The sequence below is a fragment of the Gobio gobio genome (genome assembly GCF_949357685.1).
Source record: "Gobio gobio genome assembly, chromosome: 19".
NCBI lineage: Eukaryota > Metazoa > Chordata > Actinopteri > Cypriniformes > Gobionidae > Gobio > Gobio gobio.
In genome coordinates this window covers 29322712-29348484 of record NC_137112.1, presented here as the reverse complement: position 1 = coordinate 29348484, position 25773 = coordinate 29322712, and the positions used below count along the sequence as shown (strand labels likewise).

At 38.1% G+C, this 25773-nt stretch overlaps 1 protein-coding gene across 6 annotated transcripts in view; it reads right to left on the bottom strand.

Annotated features, from left to right (window-relative positions):
• Nucleotides 1–25773, bottom strand: part of magi1b (membrane associated guanylate kinase, WW and PDZ domain containing 1b) — a 158041-nt gene that overhangs the window by 57630 nt on the left and 74638 nt on the right. For 4 of the 6 annotated variants that reach the window (XM_079845220.1, XM_079845221.1, XM_079845222.1 and 1 more), the window contains exon 2: nt 18388–18504. In XM_079845220.1, coding sequence (XP_079701346.1) covers nt 18388–18504 — 117 coding nt within the window. Of the gene's footprint in view, nt 1–14050; nt 14157–18387; nt 18505–25773 lie in introns of those variants that run through there. The other 2 variants (XM_079845225.1, XM_079845224.1) reach the window with 2 other exon arrangements.

Genomic DNA, 25773 nt, shown 5'->3' with positions numbered 1-25773 from the left:
CCTGGCTGCAAATTATATTTGCTGCCGCTAGGGTGCTTCTAGATTTCTAGGCTAATACTGTATAACCCACATTAAGTAATAAAATATCTAATATAGACAGATAATCCATATAGTACCAATATACCGTATCATGCATTCCTAGTTACAACCAGGCACGTGCACAGGTAGGGCTCAGCCTGTTCATCCCCTTTTTTTAGGTGGTGGTGTTTTTTTTTTTTTTTTTCAATAAATCAATGCTATTGGTCACCCTTTAGGTCTCTCTGTCGGTTTTACAAATATTTAGCCAATGAAAGGTATTAAAAAGAGCTGCGGCTGGATGTAACCGAGGAGCTGCAAACGGGCACGTGAAGTCTGACACTTTCTGCTTCCCGTAGTGATGCTCACACTGTGTTTGCATACTTTATCACAGATGAAGTGAAATAAATGCAATATAATGCACATATGTTTCAGAGACATTGTCATGTAATACTTTATGTACTCTTTAATACAGCGCGTTTGTACAAGAATGAAGTTCAACTTAAGTGAATTATCAATGGAGTGGGGTCTCCTTTTTTATCAGTTTTATTTAGATAAACAGAAGACAATATAACATCGTGACTACATGAAAAGAGGTTTTACTGTTATAAAAAACAGATAAGTGAGCATTAGTGGAACTGAAGGTTTTAGAATAAACACTAAACACGCGTGACCGCTGTCATGTGGTGAATCCGGCCAATCGTGGAACAGCTGTGTCGTCATCAGAGCTAGTGCAGCCACTCTGGAGAAGCTGCGCAGAATGAACCATCCGGCGGCTCACGAATTGCTTTCGTGGTACTTTGATGGCATACGTCACAGTAACGTGGCGTCGGTGCTGCCTCAAGTTGGACAACATTTCTAACTGGCATGCACTGCTTCAGCTGCCGATCAGTCTGCGTATCGCTGCATGAAGTCGAACAAGCCTAACCTCTTGTTGGATCCTCAAACTGTCAGTAAACCTCATAATTCCACCCCCTCTATCGTGTCTGAATGAACTGAAATAGCTATTTGTTTTATGATTGCTGATACACTTAATTTGTTACCATTTAATCTTATTATGGTTGCATGTTTATTCATGTTTACGCTGTTGCTATGCACGTATTCGCTAGCTAGCTAATTTTTGAATCTAGCATTCAATACTCTCCGCTTGTCTCCACATGTATAAATGTGGTAAAACATGGTTTTACTACAGTAATGTTGTCGTTTACATTAAGTGCAAATAGACCGCCTTTTTCACTGAAGGTCTTGTTGGGCCAGCCAAAATTACGGAATTATTTATAGCGGTAATAGAGTAGGGGTAAAGTACATGGTATGACGTTTTGATGCAAATCGGCCCGATGTTTGAAACCACCTTTGAAACCATCCCTTTTCTCATCACAGAAATTCAAAAAGGATTTTTTTTTTTCAATAAAAATGAAGAAAATGTTCAAAAAGTTAAAAAGCATCTACTGTTAGAGGTAGGTGAACAGACATGCAGCTGCCTCTTTTCAGTTTCAGCACATGCCCCTCAAAAGGTCTGTGCACGGCCCTGGTTACAATGGAAGGGGATTGAATCATTCAATCTTCAAAAAGGACACATATCGACATATGTATAATAAAAGTATCATAAAAGTGGTTCATAAAACCCATGCACTATATTTCAAGTGTTCTGAAGCCATAGTTTTGTGTGACAAGTTCGTGAGTTGAGCCGGTTCAGTCTTATTTGTGAACAAATGTGCCAAAATGATTAATTGAAAATCTTGTTCAGTCTGTCATATGACTTCAGAAGACTTGGAATATAATTCTAGACTAATGTTATAATACTTTTATGGTGATTTTGCATCAAAGCATTTGCTTTTGAACCCGCGCATTATTTAAAATGAAATCTTATGTATTCCATGGAAGAACCAAAGTCATACGGATTTGGAACGACATGAGGGCGAGTAAATCATGACAGAATTTTAATTTTGGAGGTGATTTAATCCTTTAAGTGAACATGTAGTTAAGGACAAGGACAGATTCTGAGAGCCGTGAACGGAATTCAAATGAGTGCAGCGATTTGGCAGCAAAAACGGAGGCTCATTCATTCTTAATGAAAGACTAGTCCCTATTTTAAGGCATTTCTCCTCAAGTGTCTCAAATGACAAAGTTTCAAGATTTTTATGCCCCAAAAAGTGATAAATAAGTACACAATTCATTCCACGGTGTGCTACATTGCTGAAAAACAGTAATATTACAATTCAGCTGTTTCCATGCCAGCTCTGTGTCTTATTTTCCACAAAATGGTGCCTGATATCGCTACACATCTTTGCATATGACATAAATACATGCTGTGGGTAAAAAATAGCTGCATTGTGAAGTGCAAAGCCAGCAAGAAACTTGAAAACACCAAAAGGACGACATATTTAACATCACACATTCTAAAATACATCAGAAAAACAGCAATGCCATGTGCACATCCAGCACACAAACAGGCTCTAAAAATAGCCGTGTCTGATAAATCAGTTTATTTTTGCGGCTGAGGTTGCAGGAGCACTGGAGCACTGCAGCACCCAGCGATGTGTTCCTGAAGTTCAGGTTTCTGATATGACCTACATTCGAACTTCATTGCCTGGAGAGCAAGGAGTTCATACTGGTTTGGAACGACATGAAGATGAGTAAATTATGACAGAATTTCCATTTTGGGGTAACCTAAAAACATTCTGGTTTTACAAAAATATTGGATGCCAAGACATTTCATAAGCATATTTATTTCATAAGCACAACCCTAGAATTGCTATTTTAAAGTCAGTGAAATCATCTGAATGGGTTATGCACTGACCCTGGTACACTGTAATTAACAACGCGACAAGAAAAGAACCTGAAGTTCGGCTCAGCCAAGTTTCAACTTCCTTTGAACATCTCTAAAGGCCGTGACACACCAAGTCGACATCAAAGAACTAGTGGCGACTAAAGCCGACTGTGTTGACGCCTTGCTTCATCTGTGTCTCGGCCAAAAATCTGTGCTTAAACACACAGTAAAGACTAGAGAAATAACTGTCTATATCAGCAGGTATCAATAGTCTATTTTCGTCATTCAAAAAGGGAAACCGAAACTAGGACTTGCAAACCGTAAACTAAGCAGCGCTTGCTTGCCATTTGGAATATCAATCATGTTGATCACTTTCTTCATTCCAGGTGGTTATGAAAATATTTGCATATTGGAATATTCAGGTTAAATTACATAACATAATTATAGAACCTGGAAGCGCTGTACTGCGTTTTCTACGTAAACAGCGTAGGAGAATGACGTTGCAGGCCATTACATACTCCGCAAGAACAGAGAAAAAAGTTCTCGCAGCCCTGGTTTGGGAGTTCTCACAGCTTGTTCTCGACACATCACCTGAGCAGAACTTTTTTCTTGTGGGTGTCCGAGAACTATTGTGTGATTCGTCAGAAATTTAAAATTGGCGGGGTTAATGCGGAGAAACGGAAATGTTCGGCACCTGCTTTTCTCGTGAAGTATTGAATGTCCTGGCCAGACCGAACTTTGTTCTTGTTCTTGCCACCTCGAGAAAACAAACAAATTTCTTTGTTCTTGCAGAGTATGTACCAAGCTTAAGTGTGGTTCAGAATTTGAAACCTCTCAGATTTCATCAAATATCTTAATTTGTGTTCCAAAGATGAACGAAGGTCTTACAGGTTTGGAACGACATGAAGGTGAGTAATTAATGACAGAATTTAAAATGTTGGGTGTAGGCATGTGCCGGTATCAAATTTTCATGTTGCGATTAATCGCTGAAGCTTTTATCGCGGTATACGGTATTATCACAGAATTTAAATTTGTTGGGAAAAAAGTGTTGTCATACCATAACAGGTTTAATAACTTTCTTATAACAAAAAGAACCAAACATTTAAATACAATAAAGCAATACACAAAACTGTATAAAGTAAACAAATATTTAAAACAGATTAAAGTGCTAAAGAATTATAAAGAACAATAGGTAACACTTTACAATAAGGTCTCACTACTTAATGCATTAACATCAACAAAGAGCTACATTTGTACAGTTATTATTCTTTGATGATGTTAGTTAAAAAAGCAATTGTTAGTCAGTGTTAGCTCAGGTCCATTAAATAATACAGTTACAACTTTTGATTTTAATAATGTTTTATTAAATGCTGAAATTTACATTTAACTAAGATTAATACACGTTTTAGAAGTATTTTTCATTGTCAGTTTGTTAATGAATTAACTAATGTTAAATTATAGAGCCTTATTGTAAAGTGAGTGAGTGAACAACAGTCAGAAAATATTCAAACAATATCTAGGGCATGTCATTTAGTCCAGATTAAAATATAAAATGTTTAAGTTTGAAAATTAATAGCCTTAAGTCTTTAAATATTAAGTATTTCGTTATGTGATGAGCACCGTATCGTTTTGGTTTACAAGGGTTACCGGGGAAACGGCTGCATTTCTGCTGTTCCGTCAGCGCCTTCTGCTGTCAGAGAGTGAATGTGCGTCTCCTTCACTCGTTCCGCCATGTGCTCGGCTCATGCTCTTTGGGTTTTGTTTACATCAGTGCGCGTTCCTCTTTGACGTGTTGTTCATTTTAAAAGGTTGATGGGTTAAGTATTCTTAAAATGCATTCTAAAAATCTGAATAATTCGTAAGAAATAATTATTCACAGTATTTTGAAGTGCCCACGATAACAATATTGTGCATGTTCATTATTGCGGTATATCGTATTACCGTTTACCGGCACATGTCTAGTTGGGTGAACCAACCCTTTAAGTGTCAAGCTTCACTGACCCACATGCCTAGAAAAGATTCCTTCAGCTTCGTTGTCACAAAACAAATAGCTGTCATTTGGGGGCATGCCAATACAAAATTCACTGCATCAATGTTGCCAAGCAGTTGCTAAGGTGTCCTGAAAGATTTTTAACACATTGTTATGGTGCTCTCCATGGTTGCTAGATGGGTTTATTGGTCTGTAGTGAGAACACCACAAATCTGTCATTCAATGTTAGTCTATGGCAGACTTTCCCAACAATTTAGACTCAAAGGCCCTAACTGTCCAAAACAATATTCGAAGGCCACCATATAGGCTAAGATATTTCTGTTACTTGTGTATATTATGATATTAACCACAATTCATTTTGCCGTTCCAGAAGTTTCAAGAACTGTATGTTGGTCAATAAAAACAATACAATGAATGTTCAATATAACAATAACCGTGTTCAATATAAACAACAATAACTATTGAGGTGGGAAAAGATATATGATTTCAGTTACATCTTGATTTGTTTTTATGTTTTTAACATTTTCATTTATATTTGAGTTAGATGATTTTAATATATTACTAACAATCTATTAATTGAAATGTATTAATTTAAGTCATCTTGTGCCACTGGGACTCATGAATGTTTTTTGTCCAACAGGCAGATATCCAATTGCTTAGAAAAGTAAAAGCACACCTCTCCTCAACAAGCTGCAAGATTTCATGGAAAAACAGATCAAAATATTGACGAATACCTTGAATATCTTGCTCAAACAGTCATATAAAAAATGGTCTAATTAAATGCTCTCTACTATGAAAATATCTCAAGCCATTTACCAATGACTTCTAATTAGAATTAAAAATAAGAAAATCATGGTTTCAAAACCTCAAAAACCTGTTAGGAGTTTGTTCAATTGATTGTCAAGTATGAGCAAAATAAATAGAAAAGCTTTAGTAAAACATTGGCAAACGCCAATAGCAGACACAATGACACAATGCAAACTCGATAAATGCCACAGAATAAACACATACACAAAAAAATTCAAGTAGGCAGCTTTGAATTATAAAGCTAGATGTTGGCTTTAGTTTCACCTAAGTATAACAAGGCTTTGACTTCAAAACGCTGATCTCTGAACCGACTTAATGCTCGGTATATATGTGCATGCGCATACTAATCTCTCAATGAGGAAAAATCACAGTTGCAAAGTGGACAAAAATAGTGTCTGATGACTCTTAAACATAATAAGTACTAAAATTAGCATGTATCCATATTCAAATCCTTAAAGGCCATGCAAAGGTGTGCCACACACTGAAACTAGCACCACATCAGAAGCCTTGGGAGCATTAAATACTTCTTCACTGTGTCTTGCATTTGTTCGAATGGTCAATAAAGACATCAATTTCACAGCAATAAAAAGGAACAAAGAAAACGTAATTCATATACTGTGAGGATTAAATGCTATTTCTTAAATAACAAGGTGCCCTATTTGCCCACAAAAGTTACGTTCCCTTCCCAATCTAGACACAAAGAAGTTTCGTAGCTTCTTTGTTATCTTTAATACTAGGTCAGCCTCACCTCTCACAGACACAACAACACAAATGTTACCTGGCCATTGTGAAATCGGACATAGCAACATACTGTCCAGTTATAAAGCAGAACGAGGTGTTTAAGGGGATGTATTGCATTCCTGGAGAGCAATACTGCAGTAACTGGAGAGGCAATCAATCAGACGCAACGCTTTAAGTGACTCGGAGCCTCACCGCCGTGATTCAGTTAGCGGTGTAGCGTAGGCTGTTGTTAAAGCATTTGGAAACGACTCATTATCATCATTCTAATAATAGTCAAGACTCTCGCCATATCAGCATTCGGATGTTTGTGCATTTCCAAAGTTATTAAAGGGCCTGTGGTTTTTGGCTTGAAATAAAAGCATGATTACAATATTTCTACAACTAAAACGGGTTCGTTTGAGATGCTACATCTTCAGCGCTCTTCTCACAGAAGCAATTTCATGCCTTTTCTGATGCCCTCCCAGTTAAATACATAAAAACTAATTGAAAAATGCTCTTGTACACTGGGATGTGTTTGTTCTGAGCTGAAGCTGTTATCTGCATGGCTTGATTAAATTTTTCATGAGCCTGACCCAGTGAGTAATACAGGCTGCTCTTTCTCTCTCGTTCTTCTCCTTCTTCCTTCTTTTTGCGTTCTTGTCATCTCTCTTTTTTTCCTACATGTGCTTCTCTCTATAATCTATAAATGAACTGGAAAAATTATTAAACAAATCAAATGAGTGGCAAAACTTCAAATTTGAAAGTGTTGGCTTTGAGACCATCTCAAACACTACATCAAAATAGCGTACTGAGAAAAGTTGGGTCTTTTAGCAGACATACACATCTAAAACATTCTTTCTCCTATGGAAAAACAGAAAACAATATTTCTACTACTCTCACAATTGTATAAAACATTTTTGTCCAATTAAATGCTCTCTAAAATGAGAATGGCATTCCCCATTACCAGCTACTTCTGATTAACATTGACAATAAAGAAAATCATGTTTCACAGCTGTGACGTAAAATAAAGGATATTGGCTTTTTTTTAAAAAGGGGAGGAGCCATTTGATATGTCCCGCCGCAACGTCTTGTTTTAAAAGGAAATATTTCAACATACAAAGAAGGAAACTGCAATTTTGATTAAAAATAATCCAAAAAAGAAAGAAAAAAATAATTATTACATTTATACATGCCACATCAAATTATAAATGCATGTTATTTATTATAAATGATATGGTAACATCACACCTAGTATTAACATCTGACTGTAGTCAGCTGGGACAAACTCAAGTAAAACATGTATCCTTGGTGTATCTCCAGTGATTTCATCACAGTTTTCTAAAAAAGGGTCTCTGGTTTTAGGACAGCATAAATAACCACTGCACCACCGTACACTCACTGTACACAAGAGCCACAGTTCATTCTTTCTAAAAAGAGACTTTTATCCACTTTTTCAAAGGAAATCAATCAATTCTGAGTAACAAAAAAAGTACAATTAGGGAAAAATGTGAAGTAAATTATTATGTGCAGCTCAACATACACAGTAAACAATTATATGATCAATAAGTTATGACAACATGTTTTCACATTGCTTTAAATCATCAAAATTAAGCAATTTTCAAAAAGAATTATAAGTTATACAAGACTCAACTTTTTTGTTAGTTTAATGTGATTTAAGTCGAAATGACTAAAATATTCAAGTTGATTGCATTTAAAAATTTTATATTTACATGTAATATGTGTAAATTGAACACAGTAATTAATATAAAGTGCAACCCCCCAAAAAAACCAATAAGAATATCATCTAGCACTGTAACCTAATTTTCAGAAACTGAAAGACTAGTCCAGTTTTTCGCCACACAGGAATGAAGTGTGGCCTTGGATTCACATTGCAGAAAGCATGTTAACATTTTGCATTTCTGCAAGGCCACAGTTTCAACTAAGATTGAAACCATGAGCAGGGCTCCAAATACCTTGTGGGATTTTCTCTGTAAAATGGTAAAACAAACACCTCTAAATTAGACTAAACAGGCCAAAAAAATAAATAATAATAATGTGATCCCCCCAAATAAAAACACTTTTTAACCTCTGACAAGCTCACCGAAGTTCTTTGACCATCTGTTGCCTATGCTGACTGATACAGCGGACAAGAAGAAAGAATTTTAGAAATACAAAAAAGAAAACACTGAAAGCACCTATACTTTGTCAGAAGCATTAATCAAAAGGCAAAGCACCAATAAATGGCATGTACAGGCTGGAGGCGACATCAGTAGAGTTCAAAAGGATATAAGATATTGACAGTCCTGTCACAGCAAAGGCGTTTGAGAGCCTCTACCTTCTCTTCTATGTGACTGATGCCCGCAAAGTGTTGACAGATCACTACAGATTTATCAAAACACACTGAATGGCACAACAGTTTACACTGGTAATGTTAATAATGGTTCATATTATTCATACGCACCGATCACTGTTAATTAGCATATGTGCACAACCAAGATATAATTAAAGCTAATCAATGCAATCAAGAATATCAAATCAAAAAGAGGCATTGCATTGCAGTAATCGAAGAACAAACTGGTGTGATGTCATTTCGAACAAAATCAGGCCAAAACAAAGTCTGTTTGGAGTTTGTTTTGGGAGTTCGAAACAGCTTGCCAAGGTAAACGTTACGGAAAAGGAGACTGGAATAAACTATATTAATTAACATTTTTTTATTTTATTGATTAAATAATTAGAATCTATAATATATAGATTTTTTTTTTTTTATGAATAATTCTTTGGGTTGTAATCAGCTGCCACGTACCTTTTTCTTGGACCAAGGCACATCATGTAATACATGTAACATCTCTACAAACACACACCGAAAATGTTGTACATTTTATGCCAGTCAACATACTAGGAAAAGCAGAAGGTTTAAAAGAGAGAGAAAGAGAGCGAGAAACTTGGCATCTCATGTTCCCTGTTTTTGGGAGATCTGGAACCGAGAGACACTGGGAAAGGGAAGACGCATGATTGGGAAAGGCTTGGGGATGTGCGCCCATGTTGATGTTGACAGCCAGCCCTTCCGGCTCAGTGGGAGACAGAACCATCTGTCCCACCAAAGGGTTAATCCACAACACAGATCCCCGATTCTAGCATTTTCCACCCCACATATTCCCATTAGCAAGATGGAGTTGCTTTCTGGAAGCATATTCCCCCTAAAAGACCTCCAGTTGGAGATCCACTTCAAAACAAAGCTCGGTTTTAGCATTCATAGACTCCATCGAATCAAATCTACTCAGTCCAATGATGTCTGTGCCGAAACGAATGATCAATGGATCAAGACATGCCAAATAATGCTTTGCTGAAAATATTGATCAATGCTTTGATGAGCTGAGTAGATTTGATTTGATGGAGTCTAAACACACCAAAACCAAGCATCCTGTGCAGGTACCACGCACACCAGGCCTGTTCCAGGCTTCAGTTTTACTCAAATCTTCATCTTCTAACGGCACTAATGTACATAGAACCCTTCAAAATGGGCATCTTTTCTGAGCGTACATGAAAAGGCGAGAGAAAAAGAGCATGAGAAAGCCCTTCAGACACAGATACGGCTGAAGACAGCGGCTGCAGCGGAGAGACAGACATGGGGCTGGTGTGGATGGGAGGGGGGCTGGGAGAGAGACGCCTGACACACTGCTCAACTCCAAACATAATGGCCTCCAACACGTCAAGTGACCACAGCTTAATTCAACCTCTACTCGCTCAAGCAGACAGGCACGTACACACACGTTCCAGCAGCTAACACGGACCGCGGCATCTCTGGTGCACCATTTTGCCATCCTCAACAAATCACATCCTCTCACATCTCTCAAGACATATTCAGCTGCGCTTGCTGCGTTGCTGCTCCTAGCTTTCTGTCACTCTTTTTCCATCCCTGATTCCCCACCTCCCACTGCCAAACCCCGGAAGCCAAAGAGTCCAGGTGATATTTTTTTTTTTTTACCTTAGTGGAGAACCTCGCAGCCGCTACTTCCAATAGATTCAATCCACTCAAGATCTTGCACAACCAGACACAATCCAATAGAAAAGAGCAGAAAAATCCCAGAATCCTGTTCCGGTGAGCATCAGATGCTTGTATCTCAGCTAGCGCTGCCCAGTCTGTCGTCCCTCCTCCTCCTCTTCTTCCTCGCGATCTCTTTCTCTGTAAAGCGATCGTCCAGCCCAGCGTTGAAGCTCAGCCAATGTGAGGGGCTCGCACAGAAAACACCATCTGAGCTAAACGTCTTCAGGCTCACACTCATCCACCTCCGCCCGCCCACCTCTTTCTCTCTCTCTCTCTCTCTCTCTCTCTCTCTCTCTCTCTCTCTTTCTCTCCACATTACCCCTCCTCTTCCTCCTCCCCAACACACACTTGCAGACAGATACACACATGGCTCCTGCTGCAAACAAGACGTTTGCACACTCTCACTAGCTCACACAAGTACATACACAAATACAACGTGACTAAGGCAATCAAATGGTGGGCTAGGATGGGGATTAGAGGCCGAATGAGATTTAGCAGATAAAAATCGGGCTGGTCAGGCCAGCCATGTGCATGCAATACAATACTATTGTTTAACTCCAGAAGGCCACTGGGGCTTTTGTGTGTGACCACATTTTGGCCAAAGTAATTTCCCTCCTTTTATTAAGCCTCCGCAAAAACAAAAAACACACAAAATGACTGGCCAATGACAGGAGGACTTTCTTTAGTCTAAAAGCACTCACTGAATGATTTGAAACCTATGATATTATTTACACTGGTGTTACTGGTGTTAATGTGAACAATTTACCAGTTCAAGCGTAATGGATAAAAACAATTCCTGCCTGACATTATTTTCCACTAAATATTCAGTTGCTCTCAGAAATAAGACCAAACTAATACTGGGCCTGGCTGACTTGTATTGTATGTCGAAAAACACTGAGCTATTTCTATATTTATGTTCCACAGAAAAAAAAGTCATGAAGGTTTACATGAGGCTGATTTATTTTTGGGTAAATTATCCCTTTAAATGTTATATTGGTCTTACCTTTGACTAAAACGCACATTGTTCTCCATCTTTCATTTAAGCTTAAAATGTGCATGTGAACTTCAAGTCATACATTTTTGGAACAGCATGAGGGTGAGTAAATGATGAAAAAATTGTCATTTTGGGGTCAACTGTCCCTTATATTTTTGTTGTCTTTTACAGGCATGTGGCATCTCATCAGCTTGAACTAAAATCCACAGATTGTTCCCCATTTTTCAATTGGGCTTCAAATGTATGTGTGAACTTGAAATTAAATTAAATCAAAAGAATCTGGTTTTGAATGGCCTTTTGACCACTAATAGCCACTCAATGAAATTACTTCCCTCATCCATCAAACAAGTCCCATACATCTCAAGCAAGTCTCTCAAACTCCCTCTCTTGCTTTCTCAACCCTCAAGTTGAATGATTGCAGTGGCAAAATGACAAACACGCATCTCCAGATGAAACCCTGAGGAAATAGGCCAGAGGTAATGACAGAAACAGCGTGTCGTCTAGCCCCTGTATGAGCTTCTATTTCTGGGTGGAGCTCAGCGTGAATCATCTTCTCAGCCCTGTGGAGCTGTGATTCGGATTTAAAGCTCACCTTTTACATAACATCAAACTTTCAACTGCTGAAGAATAGCAGAATTGCTTTTTTGGAGGTGAAGGCTTAGTGTCCATCTTTAGAGCTTTTCCTTATTGACTACATGATTAAAGGGACAGTTTACCTAAAAAAGAATGTTCTGGCATCATTTACTCACCCTCGTGTCGTTCAAAACCCTTATTTTCTTTCTAGTGGTATTCAGATTTATTTTGGACATCACTGACATTCATTGTATGGACAGTGACATTATTCAAAATATCTTCCTTTGTATTCCACCAAATAAAGGGGGGGGGTGGTTGGAATGACATGAGGGTGAGTAAATGATGACAGAACATTATTTTTTAGGTGAACTATCCCTTTAATTTAGAAACGAATAGTCATTTATTAATGATTGTGTTTAGGAACGTGTAGAAACTAGTGAACAAGGGTCAACTGAGCACTAGGTTGAAGATACTTTAACATTCCTGGAGTAATTCCAATCTTTGATTCTGAAGGACCTCTAAAAAACAGGGGAACTTTCTGCAGATCCCCCAGTCCTGGTCTTTCTTGTTCAAAAGCAGCACATGAATGGAGTGGTATCTGAAGAGGCATTCTTCTCCTTTTGTGCCTTTTTAAATCCGCCCGTCCAAAGTAGTGCCCCCTGGACAGGCCTGATGCTGGTCTCCAGTTTGTCCACTCTCACGGTGATCAACACTTTTCTGAGGGTGCTTTTGACTTGCAAATGAATTCACAAAATGCTTTTGAATTCAGAATGTCAAGTTCTGTGAGCAAATGGGCATTTCAGGCCAAGAACAGCCAAATCGCAAGACTCGTTTACGCTCAACAAGGTGTTAGCCAAAAAAAAAACGTGGAACGGGATTTGGATTCTGAACATGCCCAGATTTTTGTCGAATTTCTCAGTATGCCGCCCACATATGCTTGCTCAGTGATATCTAGCTTAAGCTGACATATCAAAATGGAGCCTGGGAACTCAAGACGAACCCAAACAGAGAGGACCAGACCTACAAATAACCCATTTTAGATAGCAAAAAAAGCAGATTTTGTATCAAACCTAGCGACACTATGCAAAAATCATACCATCCAGACACAGACTGTCTGCTAAAACTCACCCGAATGTTGGTCCTCCCTACAAAGAGCCCTCGGCTCCCTGCAGGTATTATCTGTCTTCTGTCTGCTAATCGTAGCTGACTTGCGACCGGGGCGCTCTTCAGATCTACCCTGTCTCCATGCCTGTGGTTGAAGCGCTTTGCTTGTCTGCAGACAGTAGTATTCATGCTAAATGCTAATCAGCTAGCTCCCACAGACATTGGTGGCTGTGAATGCTATGTTAACACAATTAGCTAAAATGAAAGATGCCAATTTCAAACTGCATTTGTTTTCTTGTATATTGGGCTGAAAGACATCAGATTTTTATTGAAATAATGAAAGCTACAAGATCTACCTAGAGATCAGAGATGCAGAGATCTACCTAGCAACAATGTTTGTGATGCCTAACATAAGAAGACAGCATATGACTGGGCAGTAACCTGTCTGAGGCAGCATATGAGGGATCCACAGCACACTCTGTGGTGCGAAGGGCAGTGACAAATTGAATAACGCTGTACCGCTTCGACGCTGGATGCTTTTGTTCAGGTGGCGAGTTGATCATTGCTCATTACATCAAGGGTGATGGCCCTTCAGTGCACCGTACTCCCTCTGCCACATCACCATTCCATCACACACACATATATACATGCGTACACACGTGTACACACGCTCACCAAGGAAAAAATGAGCTCAGTGCCCCAAAGAGACTCCAGACAATGGCTTGAAAATAAATCATATTGATGAGAAAGTTCCTCAGCTAGGAGCCATCTGTCCCTGTGAACGAGATGTGACTGAAGGGTTCAATCTTGCGCTCTTTTTTCGTATTCTTTCCCCTGACTCAACCCCACTACAACCCGACCCCACCCCCACAACAACCCCACCCCCAATCCAACCCTTTAGCCTATATATGAGGCAGCCACCGCACGCACTAAGCCCCATACATCACCCACAAACCCTCTAATCCGTTGCCCGCATCTCAGGAGATCGCGCGAAACGAGACCGAAAGCATGCAGAAAAATAAGACGACTTGCCTCGCCACAGTGCAGCCTCCAGACGGTAATCCTTTCTTTCTTTCTGGCGAGAAAACGCAGCAGCAACCTGTCCTCAGCTGCAATCCTGCTGTCTGCTACCAAGCAGAAAAACAAATGGAGGGATGGAGGGAGTGAGAGAGCCAAAGAGGGGGTGTGGAGGGGGGGTGTGGGGATGCAGGAGAGAGGAGGGGAGCGAGAGAGGGCAAGCAGGGGCTGGCTAACCACAGGGAGGCTTAAATAGACTGATAGATGAAGACGCGAACAGGGGGACTGAGAAGGAAATGTAAAAACAGTAAGGGAGGGAGCGCCGTTCCAGCGGCATCTGTTATGTTGACGGTGTCGGTGATGTGAAAATCTGGAGGACGGAACGAGGAAAAGACAAAGGGCACAGCTTTTTGTTCCTTACTATTACAACACAGGACAACAATCAGAGAAATAAAATGTACAGGGCCACAAAACTACTTCACATGCACCTGTTTCTAGCTGCTAAATATTTGAGAAACAGAGAGGGAAAAACAGCAATTTCTTCAGACAAACACTCTGAGGTATGGAAGCAGAATGAAATGTGCACTCGACATCTGGATTTATAGCTCACATCAGGACATTTTACATTAGTAGCAGTTGATTTTGCTTCCATCTGTCTTAATGAAATGCATATCTGTCTGCTTTCTCATAAAGAAAGGTTACAAAATACATTTGTTCACATTTTAATCACAGGTGCCATGTCTGTAGGCTTTTTGTACACGAAAGGAGCAATTTCGCTGGACAGAAATGTTCTATTATATATAATGCAAGAAACAATAATAACAATTAGGATACTTTTTATTATTTTAATAAATAATTTGGCATATCATTTTTATTTTATATACAAATGAAAAAAATAATATGACAATAATAATAATAATAATAATAATAATAATTTAATCAGAAATATAATTAAAACCCTTAAAAAACTATAACCAAAATAATTATATTAATTATTAATAGTATTATTTCATATTTTCATTTTCAAACTAGCACAGCAATGTTGCCTGGGAAAAAATATTTGAAAAAAAAAAAAGTGTATTATTATTATTATTAATATTATTATTTCATATTTTCATTCTGTTTGTTATAAAATATTTTAATTAATTAATTATTTGAGAAGCAAGAGATAATATTTATAATTAAACTAGCACAGCAATGTTGCCTGGGAAAAAAATATTTGGGGAAAAAAAAAAAAAGTGTCACTGCTCCGGTAATACCACTTTGACTTTGAGTTCACAGTAACACTGACAAACTTTGTGAGGCAATAGACCTTGGTCAGAGTAGACGCACACAATGACAGCTGAATCTGCCTCTATATCTTAAAATGTATTAGTAACATGCAGCCCTGTCTCAGGGTCACTTGCCTTCATTGTCACTCTTCTCCAGCCGGTCATTACACCCCCAACACAAACATACACAACACACACACACACACACACACACACACACACATCATTATACACACACTCCCTGCCACTGGCCACCTGGTGAGGCAACTAGCTGCTCGGGCCATCAGTGCACAAAAGAGACAGCTGCACCCACCACATTCCTCATGTATAAGCACCAACTGACCCTCACACACACACACACACACACACACCCTCACATTTACAAGATCTGATCAATCTTGACTCATCGCTGTCATGTTCACCAGCACCACGTCATGTAAAATTACCAGGTAATTGACTGCAAGACACCAACTGCTCCATTATACCTGATACTAAAACGCACATGCTTTCATCAAAATATGTTTGCATACCGCTCGAACAAACCGCTAATAAACGTGCAAGAATGTGAGCTAAAAATTTACATTTGGCAAGGATTTTCATAAATGGGAATAATTGCTTTTTAAAAATAAAAAAAAAATTAAAAAAAAAGGGGGGTGGGGTGGGTTGGCCTGTACGATATTCATCTTAATATAAACTTCCGTTCAAAACTTTTGGGTTTGTCAGATTTAAAAAATAAATAAAGTAATAATTTTTCTTTCCATTTATCGGTAACAGTAAACACATTTATAATGTTGCAAAATATTTCTATTTGAAATAAATGCTTGCCAACTCCAAACTTTTCAACAGTTGTGTTAGACTTGGGTGGTAAAATTTGTGGTAAAATCATACAATATACAACTAGCTGATTATGATCCCAAATCCATGTCCACATTTTGTACATCAAATGTGATCTAGATTAAGTATAGTGACCTAAAATCATCTCCAGGCACTCTTATCATCTCATTTATGAAGTTACGACAGAGAAATGCTGATCCCAGATCAGCATGAGCTGCTGTTCTATGAATAGTCCCAAACGCTGAACTGTTTCAGAAGTTGATTCTGAAGCATCTGGACACATCCCCCCGCTCAGAGGTGGCCGCTCCAGTTTCACATAGATGGCCTCTTTCAAGCATCTCATCAGTCCTCAATGTCCACAATCTACATAGCGGTGAAGCATACAATTTCTAAACCAATCTGTTTCTAAACTCAACCCTCACCCCGTCTCCCATTGTTCGACCAAACAATTCTGTTTGATGCCATTAGTGGCAGAAATGTCACACTTCACATGATTCCAATGATATTTGCCCTTCAAGTTGCACACATATGGGTGGCTTTGATTTCTAGAAGGCCACGTCTGTGTTTTTGTATCCACGAAACAGTGATGAAGTTGAGAAGGAGCCCACTACTTTGATCGGCCCTTCCCTCCCATCTGTCCCTCCAGCTGTCTCATGTCTATCAATCACTCTGAAACACACACTGCCACTCAATTTCTGTCACATCAGCAAATGGATCAGAGTGTTTAATCGGAGGCGGTCTACAGCTCTGTTAACTGGAGAAAGACACAAAACTCACCATCCAAACAGTTAAAAGCTGAGCGGTGGTTTCCTTTCGACTAGGCAGCATTGAGAGTTCTGCAACAAATATTATGACTTATTACAGAGCACAGAGAAGTACGTCAGCAAAGCTGTAGCAAAAATACAGTGAGCTGCCTTGCTGTCTCGCCTTATGTAATGCTAGAGTTTAGCTTTGTTGTCTTAGTTTACACCACACTCTATTGAAATAAATTGTCATGTCTCCTGCGCAGTAGAGTTTGACGTTAGCATGTTGCTAAGCTAACGAAGCAAACTCATACAACTTTTTACATAAAATATATACAGCACATACAAATAATGGCTGAAATGGTCATTTTTACTTGGTTTGCATTCTCCTTCAATACCTCTGTTATCAAAAGGGGTTTCAAGAAACGTGCTGTTGTTATCAATTTTGAAAACAGTTGTGCTGCATAATATTTTTGTGAAAATTGTGATACATTCTTTTTGTTTGATGAATAGAAAGTATAAAAAAGAACAGCATTTATTTAAAATTAAAAGCTTTTGTAACATTAAAATGTCTTTTCTGTCACTTTTGGTCAGTTTAATGCATCCTTCCTGAATAAAAGTACTGATTTCTTTAAAAAAGAATCTTACTGACCCCGAACTGTAGTTTATGTAGAAATGAACAATAATAATTGCTGTAAAAGTATTGTTGTGGTCATTTCATGTTAGTTGCTCCATTAACTGGTGTCAATGTAAAATACAATAGCAATACAATGTTACCTTTTTTCCTTGCAGTTTGAATTTCTTTGCAATGCATTCTGGGATTTACATGATAATATCAAAACAACAATGTTGCTGCCTACTTTTTAGAACAGCTTTAATGTTTTTTGTTTTTTTTATGAGAATTGCATCTGTGATTTCTTAAAATGCTAGGTAGGTCTAATACTAGGTTTTGCAGCAGAGCTTTAGTGTCAAATCATTCAAATGTAACAGGTTGCATGCGTTTATGAAAAACTCAATTTGTATATACACATACATGTACATCAAATTGTGCAAATTGCACAAAGATACAGTATTACTGGTTTAAAATACATTAAAATCCATGCACAAGGGAAAATCTATCTGGACTTCTAGAAACATCTGTCCTATAGAACTGAAGCACGTCCACTCAACTGCACATATCCAATGCTCTCCTCCTCTACACAAATACAAAAACACACACTATTTCAGCACACTTCTCCAAGAACATGGCTGCCACCTACTCGATCGAAAGGAGGATTTCTGTGAATATTGATAGCGTCCTCCCTTCCACCGCCTCAGTATAAACAGTCCAGCCATCACTTTGTTGCGCACACAGCTTCTGCATACGAACTTTAGCAAAAGAATAATAACGGAGAGAAATAGAGCAACATATAGAAGAGTACAGTACAGAGAATAGACTGTACACTGGACTTGAGTGTTTTGAAAGATAGAGAAAAGTAGATAAAAAAACAACAAAAATACTCACAAGGCACAGCATGGCGGTAGAGGTTGTCTCGTATGGTTTGCTGAAGCTCGTAGTCGGCGGAGGATTTTGGAAACCTCTGGCTCAGGTAGTGCTTCAGGTCTTTATTGAGTTTATTTCCTGCAAAACAAAGGGGAACACGCACGTTAACGATGCTGAATCATAAGCAAACTCAGTAGATATCTGAAGTAGTGCACTTTGATTCTGACTCATTGTTTCACTACCACTGGATAAAAGTTCCTGCTAGTGGCTAATGCTGCTAACAGGGTCTAAAATGGCTAATCGTAGCAAGTACATATTTGTGGTCGAAGGAGGATTTTTGAGCTTTCCTATAGTATTGCGTCGAAGGGATAGTTCACCCAAAAATTAAAATTCTGTCATCATTCACTCGCCCTCAAGTTGTTCCAAACCTGTATAAATGTCTTTGTTCTGCTGAACCCAAAAGAAAATATTTTGTAGAATGTTTGTAACCAAACAGTTGATGGGCCCCATTGACTTCTATAGTATTTTTTTTCCATAAATCAATGGTGCCCCACAACTGTTTGGCTACCCATATTCTTTAAAATATCTTCTTTTGTTTTCAGCAGAACCCATTTGAGTAAATGATGACAGAATTTTCATTTTTTGTGTGAACTATCCCTTTAACAACACTGAGAACACAGGTTTGTATCCTGTATTTATGGGAAATTCAACAAAAAAATACATATTTCTGTTCAAAAGTAAAGGCTTACATATTTACAAAAAAATATCTAATTCAAATAAATGCTCACCCCCCCAGCTCTTAATGCTTCGTGTTTCCTTCTGGAGCATCGGTGAAAGTTTGAACCTTTTTTAGTAGTTGCATTTGAGTCCCTCAATTGTCCTCAGTGTGAAAATTTGGATCTCAAAATCATATAGTCACTGCAGGAGAGGGTTCAAATATGCAAAAGATGCTGGAAAACTGAGGAATTTGCGGGACTCCTGAAGAACAGTGGACCGTTTAACTGCTCAGGACAAACAAGGGACTCATGAACAACCATCAAAAAACTAAGAAACAGCTGTGGATCATTCAGGGAACGACACAGTTTAATGGTTCATAAACTTTTGAACAGGGTCATTTTAATAAATTCAGCAATTTTTTTGTCTTTTGGACTATATGTATAAAAAAAAAAAAAAAAGAAAAAACAAAGTACAATATCTTATTCAGGACAGTACTAAATAAAACAATTACATGCATGATGATCTCTCACATTTTCACAGATCCTCCAAGGGGTTCATATAATTTCCCGCAACTGTATATTAAAAAAGAGATTTTAAATGTATATTATATATAAGTAGACTTAAATTATAATAATATTTTACGATATTACTGTTACTGTATTTTGATCAAATGCATTCCTTGGTAAGCACGAGACTTCTTTCAAAAAATACAGACGGCAAACTTTTGAACGGTAGTGTATAAACTATAATGATTTACAATAATGTTCTTGGATGTTTGCATCAAGTATGCCTGGCAACTATGTTTCTTGATGTAATAAATTACAAACAAACAACAACAAAAAACATTTGTAAACATGTTAATCGAATCTGTAATCCGCGAGACATTAACACACAGTAGCACACCTCCATTCACACTCATGGGGATACCTGGCTGCCACCTCAACCTAGTGCAAGCAATAGAGTGGGCCATGTGAAACATTTCCCACCCTCAGCTCCACCATCTGTTTAGAAGACACAGATCGCTTACCCAGCACCATTTCAAAGAGATGCCAATAGCCAAAAGCTGTTTATGTGTTAATGTGGTTCCGCTGGGTGCCCGCACCAATGCCAGATCACTCGCCAGCATTGCCTTTCCGACAAACCCTCGATTTCTCACATGTTCAAGTGACTCCAGGGATTTCCCTCTACCGGATTAATGGGAATATTGCATTTCTGGAGAATTTCTTTGAATGGATAGTCTCATTAAGGACTAATGATGTAATCAGTTTCTCAGTTTTCTCTCGCCCGCTCTGTCGTTGATCAAATGAAACTGCGTTTTTAAACTTTATGAACATACATAATTGATTTCCATGGTGATACTAAGGGCTGTAAGTCCCAAATGCAGTCTTCTGTCCTTGCAGTTTTCATTCAAATGCAAACTTATGTGACATAAACAAGCATAGACTGTCAGATAATAGTCCACTGTGCAGTTTACACCAGTCTGAGCTCATAGAGGGTGCATAGAAGATGCAAATGCTCATGAACAGACAGGGTTTTGTTAAACCTACAGGCCTTGATCAAGATGTAGAGATTTTTCTCAATAATTTCTAAATGTGAAGTGTAATACTTGTTCAGAATCATTGCCTGTAGTCACTAAACCGCTGTGATTTCCGATGTGATTCCTCCTGTGAGGTGTTTCGGGAATACGGGATTACCTTTGTACAGCACACTGACTATGATAAGTGTAGACTGGAGGAGTCTGATACTACATCAGCACTTCTGCATTGAACTCTGGCTAAGAAATGAAAAGATATATGGAACTAAAAGTCCAAATTAACCATCTGAAGGCGGCAATTATGAGATCGAAACAGTTTAACAACTCAAAAGTCTACATCTCATGACGTGGACAAAGCAAAATCAACATACAAATGCTTTTAAAATTGGGCTCTTATAGCAATTTCATTCCTGAAACAGATAATCATTTTGCAGAAACATTAAACATTTATGTTTGGAGGATGAGTTTGAGCATCTACAGTAAGTCTGGAACTTGTTGTCCTTTTTTAAATCCTCTTTCATTTTTACTCTTATCAGTGTGTTGAAAAAATAATAACCACAAAACATTTTTTTCAATATTTAATATTTTTGCAAAAATGAATTAGATTTAATACACTGTAAAAAAAAAATCAGGTCTCCAATTGAAAATTTTCTAGTGACCTAAATTTTTGATTTAAATTTTTCAGTTGGCCAAATTGAATTTCTTGAATTTAATTGAATTAAATTGCATCAATTCACAGAAATTCAATTTAGCCAATTGAAAAGTTTAGATGTTATCGGTCACTAGAAAATCTTCAATTGGAGACCTGAATTTTTTTTACAGTGTACTGTGGTCTACAAATCCAGAGCCTTTATGGATCTTTAAATTCATGAAATAGAAATTCACCCAATCAATTCACTAAATGCATGTTATTTATCTAATTGTAAGTGATTCATCTATGCATACATTTCATTTTTAAATTTTGATATTATATTTAATCAAAACGTCATAACTGGTTCTTTCAATGAAACCTGACTTCTCCAATCATTTAACTAATTTAAACCTCACCCCTTTCTTACAATTGACTGCAAGCTCGCATTCAGATCTGCCTCCATCCAATCAACAACTAAAGAATAAAACCAAATCCCACCCTGCATTTTTTTCCTCAATAATCTGCTTCGCTCGAATGTAAATCACAATAAGGAAGAAAAGACATGTTGCTAGCTAACCTTGTTACATTGAATCTGTTCAGGAAAACACAAAGAACTTTTACAACTGTCCATTCTGCAAAGTTTCTCATTTAAGAACTGAAAACCAGATCCAAAGCCTTCCTTCGGATGAGACGTTAAATCGAGGTCCTGACTCTCTGTGGTCATTAAAAATCCCATCGATAAGGAGTAGGGGTGTAACCCCGGCATCCTGGCCAAATTTGCCCATTGGCCTCTGTCCATCATGGCCTCCTAATCATCCCCATATACAATTGGCTTCATTACTCTGTCTCCTCTACACCAATCAGCTGGTGTGTGGTGGGCGTTCTGGCGCAATATGGCTGCAATCGCATCATCTTGGTGGATGCTGCACATTGGTGGTGGGAGAGGAGATTCCCCCCCTTCTATGTAAAGCGATTTGAGTGCCTAGAAAAGCGCTATATAAATGTAACAAATTATTATTATTATTATAAAGCAGCAGACATCTTCAGTTGCACACATTGCAACAAGGTAAACATTTACAGTTCTTGTTACGATTAGCTAAAAATACAGTGATGCAATAATTCAACATAGGGTTGTGCTTAAAATTTAAAAATGAGTTATTCTTCAGTAAAACATTTTTTTTTTAAAGACTACAAAACTACGTGTAGTTTCAGAATTTAATTGCAAGGTGATCAACCTAGCCCTACATTAACAAATTCACATGAGCCATGGCGAAAACGGCATCATCATCAGGCTAAAGCATTTTGGGGTTTTTTCATAAATGTAAATTTATTTTATACTTATAATAATACAATAACAAATTTCTATATTATAATTATAGGTTATATAGATCCAAACAGAACAATCAGTCAAAAAGTAAAAGCAGCTTTATTTCAAACAACTTGACAACTGAACAACAATGAACAAAAAATATTGCACATAGGCTTTTAAGATAAGATTTCTTGTTAAAGTGCAATGAAATACATCGAGTAAAATAAAGATTTAGAGTAAAAAAAAGTGGTCATTCGAACTACTCGAACGAACTTTAAAAACAATATGAAAAATCTAAATTGAATAGCTCCATAACGGATTGAGAAAAGTGCACTCAATGAGTAATTAGCGGGGTTCGAAAAATAACAAAATTATTGTTATTTTTTTTAAGTAGAAAATAATATTTATGTAAAGAGATTTATATTCAAATAAAAAGTGCTTAAGGAACACAACTCTTCTTAAGTGGAAGGAAGCTTTTTTCCCTCACGTGGAATATAGAAAGCGCGGATGCATTAGTTGGGTTAGTAAAGTAACAAAATTATAGTGTTTATATCGAGTCTATAAAACACGAAAGAACAACAAATATATCGGTGAGAACACTTATTTAAACAGCGTACACACCGGGACATTTGACTGCAAATCACATTTTTCACAATATTGATTCTTCTTGCAATCGTAATGCAATGGACTGTGGCCTACTTTAAATCTTTAAATAAAAGGTTTACACAGTCATATAAAATAAACAAGCTTGTACAGCGACAGGAATCGCTTTAACATTAACAATGTTAATGTTAATAAAAATTAACGCAAAAAACCTGCCTACCTTAACAGAGCATGTGAGCAAAGCGGAGCTTCGCTCATGAACCGCCCGGATTTAATAAATAATAAGCAAATAGCCCATAACAGACAATGTAACGCTATCTCACGACGAATTCGTACATATTTTACGAGGTGGTTAATTTGTACGAATTTGTACGACCTCACTCGCACTAATTTGTACGTTTTGTCTAAACCCCAGTGACGGGTAGGTTTAGGGACGGGGTTTGAGGTAGGTAATTCGTACAAATTCATACGAATTTGTCAACTCTTGGCAACTCGTCAAATACGTATGAATTAGCAAAAATCGTACACATTCGTACGAGTGAGGTAGTACAAATTCGTACGAATAAGCCACCTCGTAAAATATGTACGAATTGCCGTGAGATCGGGTTGGACAATGACATGGAGGCAGAGGCGGCGTGATCAACGGCTTAAATGAACAACTACTAGAAAATAAAAAAAACTTTAGTCAGGGCAGCCCTTACTATTTATTTCAGACAGGCCTATATTTGATCCAGCATGTCACAAAGGGAGTTCTGGTTTGAGCACGCGGCGCTGAGCGGAATGAGCTTCAGAAATGAACGGAATCTTCAGAAAGGCGCTCTCCACTGGAGGAAATATTACCGCTCTACACACACACCGCAACAGTCACAATATGACCTCATGTATGTTTTAAAAACAAAATTCAACTTATAAATAATACTTTTTAATGGGCCACTTAAAATGTTTATTACAAATAAATTTTTTGCAAACAAAAAAAAATTTGCATTGCATTTGCAATCCTTTGAAACAACCCCACTTCCCGCGCCCCTGATGATATCTGTCCTCTGGAACACTATCGCTTTTCATTTAAAATGGTTTATTTAAAACAATTATTTTTTTCAAATATGGAATTCGAAATACAGGCCTGCCCCTGATAAAAGCCTGCTTCAAATAAAACCCGGAGACCTTCTGCAGTTCGGGTAAATAAAGGCCCCGGCTTTTACTTGAGGAAATACGGTAATTGCTCCGCCCCGACGCGATAAGATTGGTATCGGCGATCTCACAGGCTGACGATATGGCGATTGGAAAATTAGGCATATCGCCCAACACTAATTCAACATCATACTTTTGTCAGTGAAAAAAAAAATAGCCACAGAAATGCTTTCAATATTTTTCACTAAAGTATATTTAATTTTGTGGTCTACAAATCCAGAACATGTAAGGATCTTTAATCTTTGCACAGACATTTTTACAAGGGTTCTCGTTTAAAAACTGAAAATGCACAGTGAGGTAAAATGTACTGCTGTATTGAGTAGGCTGTAGAACAAGTAACAGCTCTGCCAGGCAATGTTCAAGCTAGAAGGTCAGAAAAGAGCTCTTCACTTCTAATTGAACCTCAGGAGGATTGTTTCTTAATCTAGCCACATCCAAGTCTAAAAATACATTTTGATGCGAAAACCTATTAGACTGCTTTTTCAGAACTAAAACAGGAAAAATATGCGAGTGTGAAACTTCCTGTTGAGTTGGTGTGTGCAGTCTGGCGTTGATGTTAGCGCCGTGGCATACCGCTGTGAATTAATCCCTGCAACAGGTTGTGAGTCATTACTCAAACCAACACCAGCCAGACTACACACCCACCCCCATCCATCATCCCAAACTCACTTTATTCCAATTAGCTGCTTACTAGTCCGACTCAACGCCAACAATGGACTCCTGGCCAACCAGCGTTAAACCTGACAGGATCTGAGCTCACGGGCAGGGATGTGAAGACAGAGGGATGTGTATTGCTTGGCTTATTTTACACATTTTTAATAAGAGACATCAATTGGGTTCTGCATAGTTTATTTTTTGTTGAGTGGACATTCGCAACCAGTGTTGGGAGTAATGCATTACAAAAGTAATGCATTACAGTAACAGATTACATTTTGCTGTAACGCAGTAGTTTAAGGCATTACTAATCAATTTTCAGTAATTTTTTACTCTGTACATGTTCAGTAAGCTTGTGTTAATCGCAACTATGAGTAGGGCTGTGCAATTAATCAAATTTCGATTTCGATTTTGCCTCCCAACGATCACCAAAATAGTACAATCGAGAAAAAATTATTTTGCCATGTTCAGTTTTGCAAGAACACTCTTATTTTGTCTTGCGTTCTGAATGAAACGCGCACGAGCTCATCCACCCCTCTCGAAGCCACAAATCTCTCTCAGGTCGTCTCGTGAGCATATCATCCGCTGGAATTTAAAAACTCAGCGCGAGTAAAGATGGCAGAAGGAGGGCAGTTACAGCAGCGTTTGGTGAGCAAAAAAGGCAAAACCAACTCCGTTGTCTGGGAACAGTTTGGCTTCAAGGAATCAGACGACGAGCAAGAAACATGCTACGTGCAAGATTTGCTACATGGTAGTGTCTGCAACGCA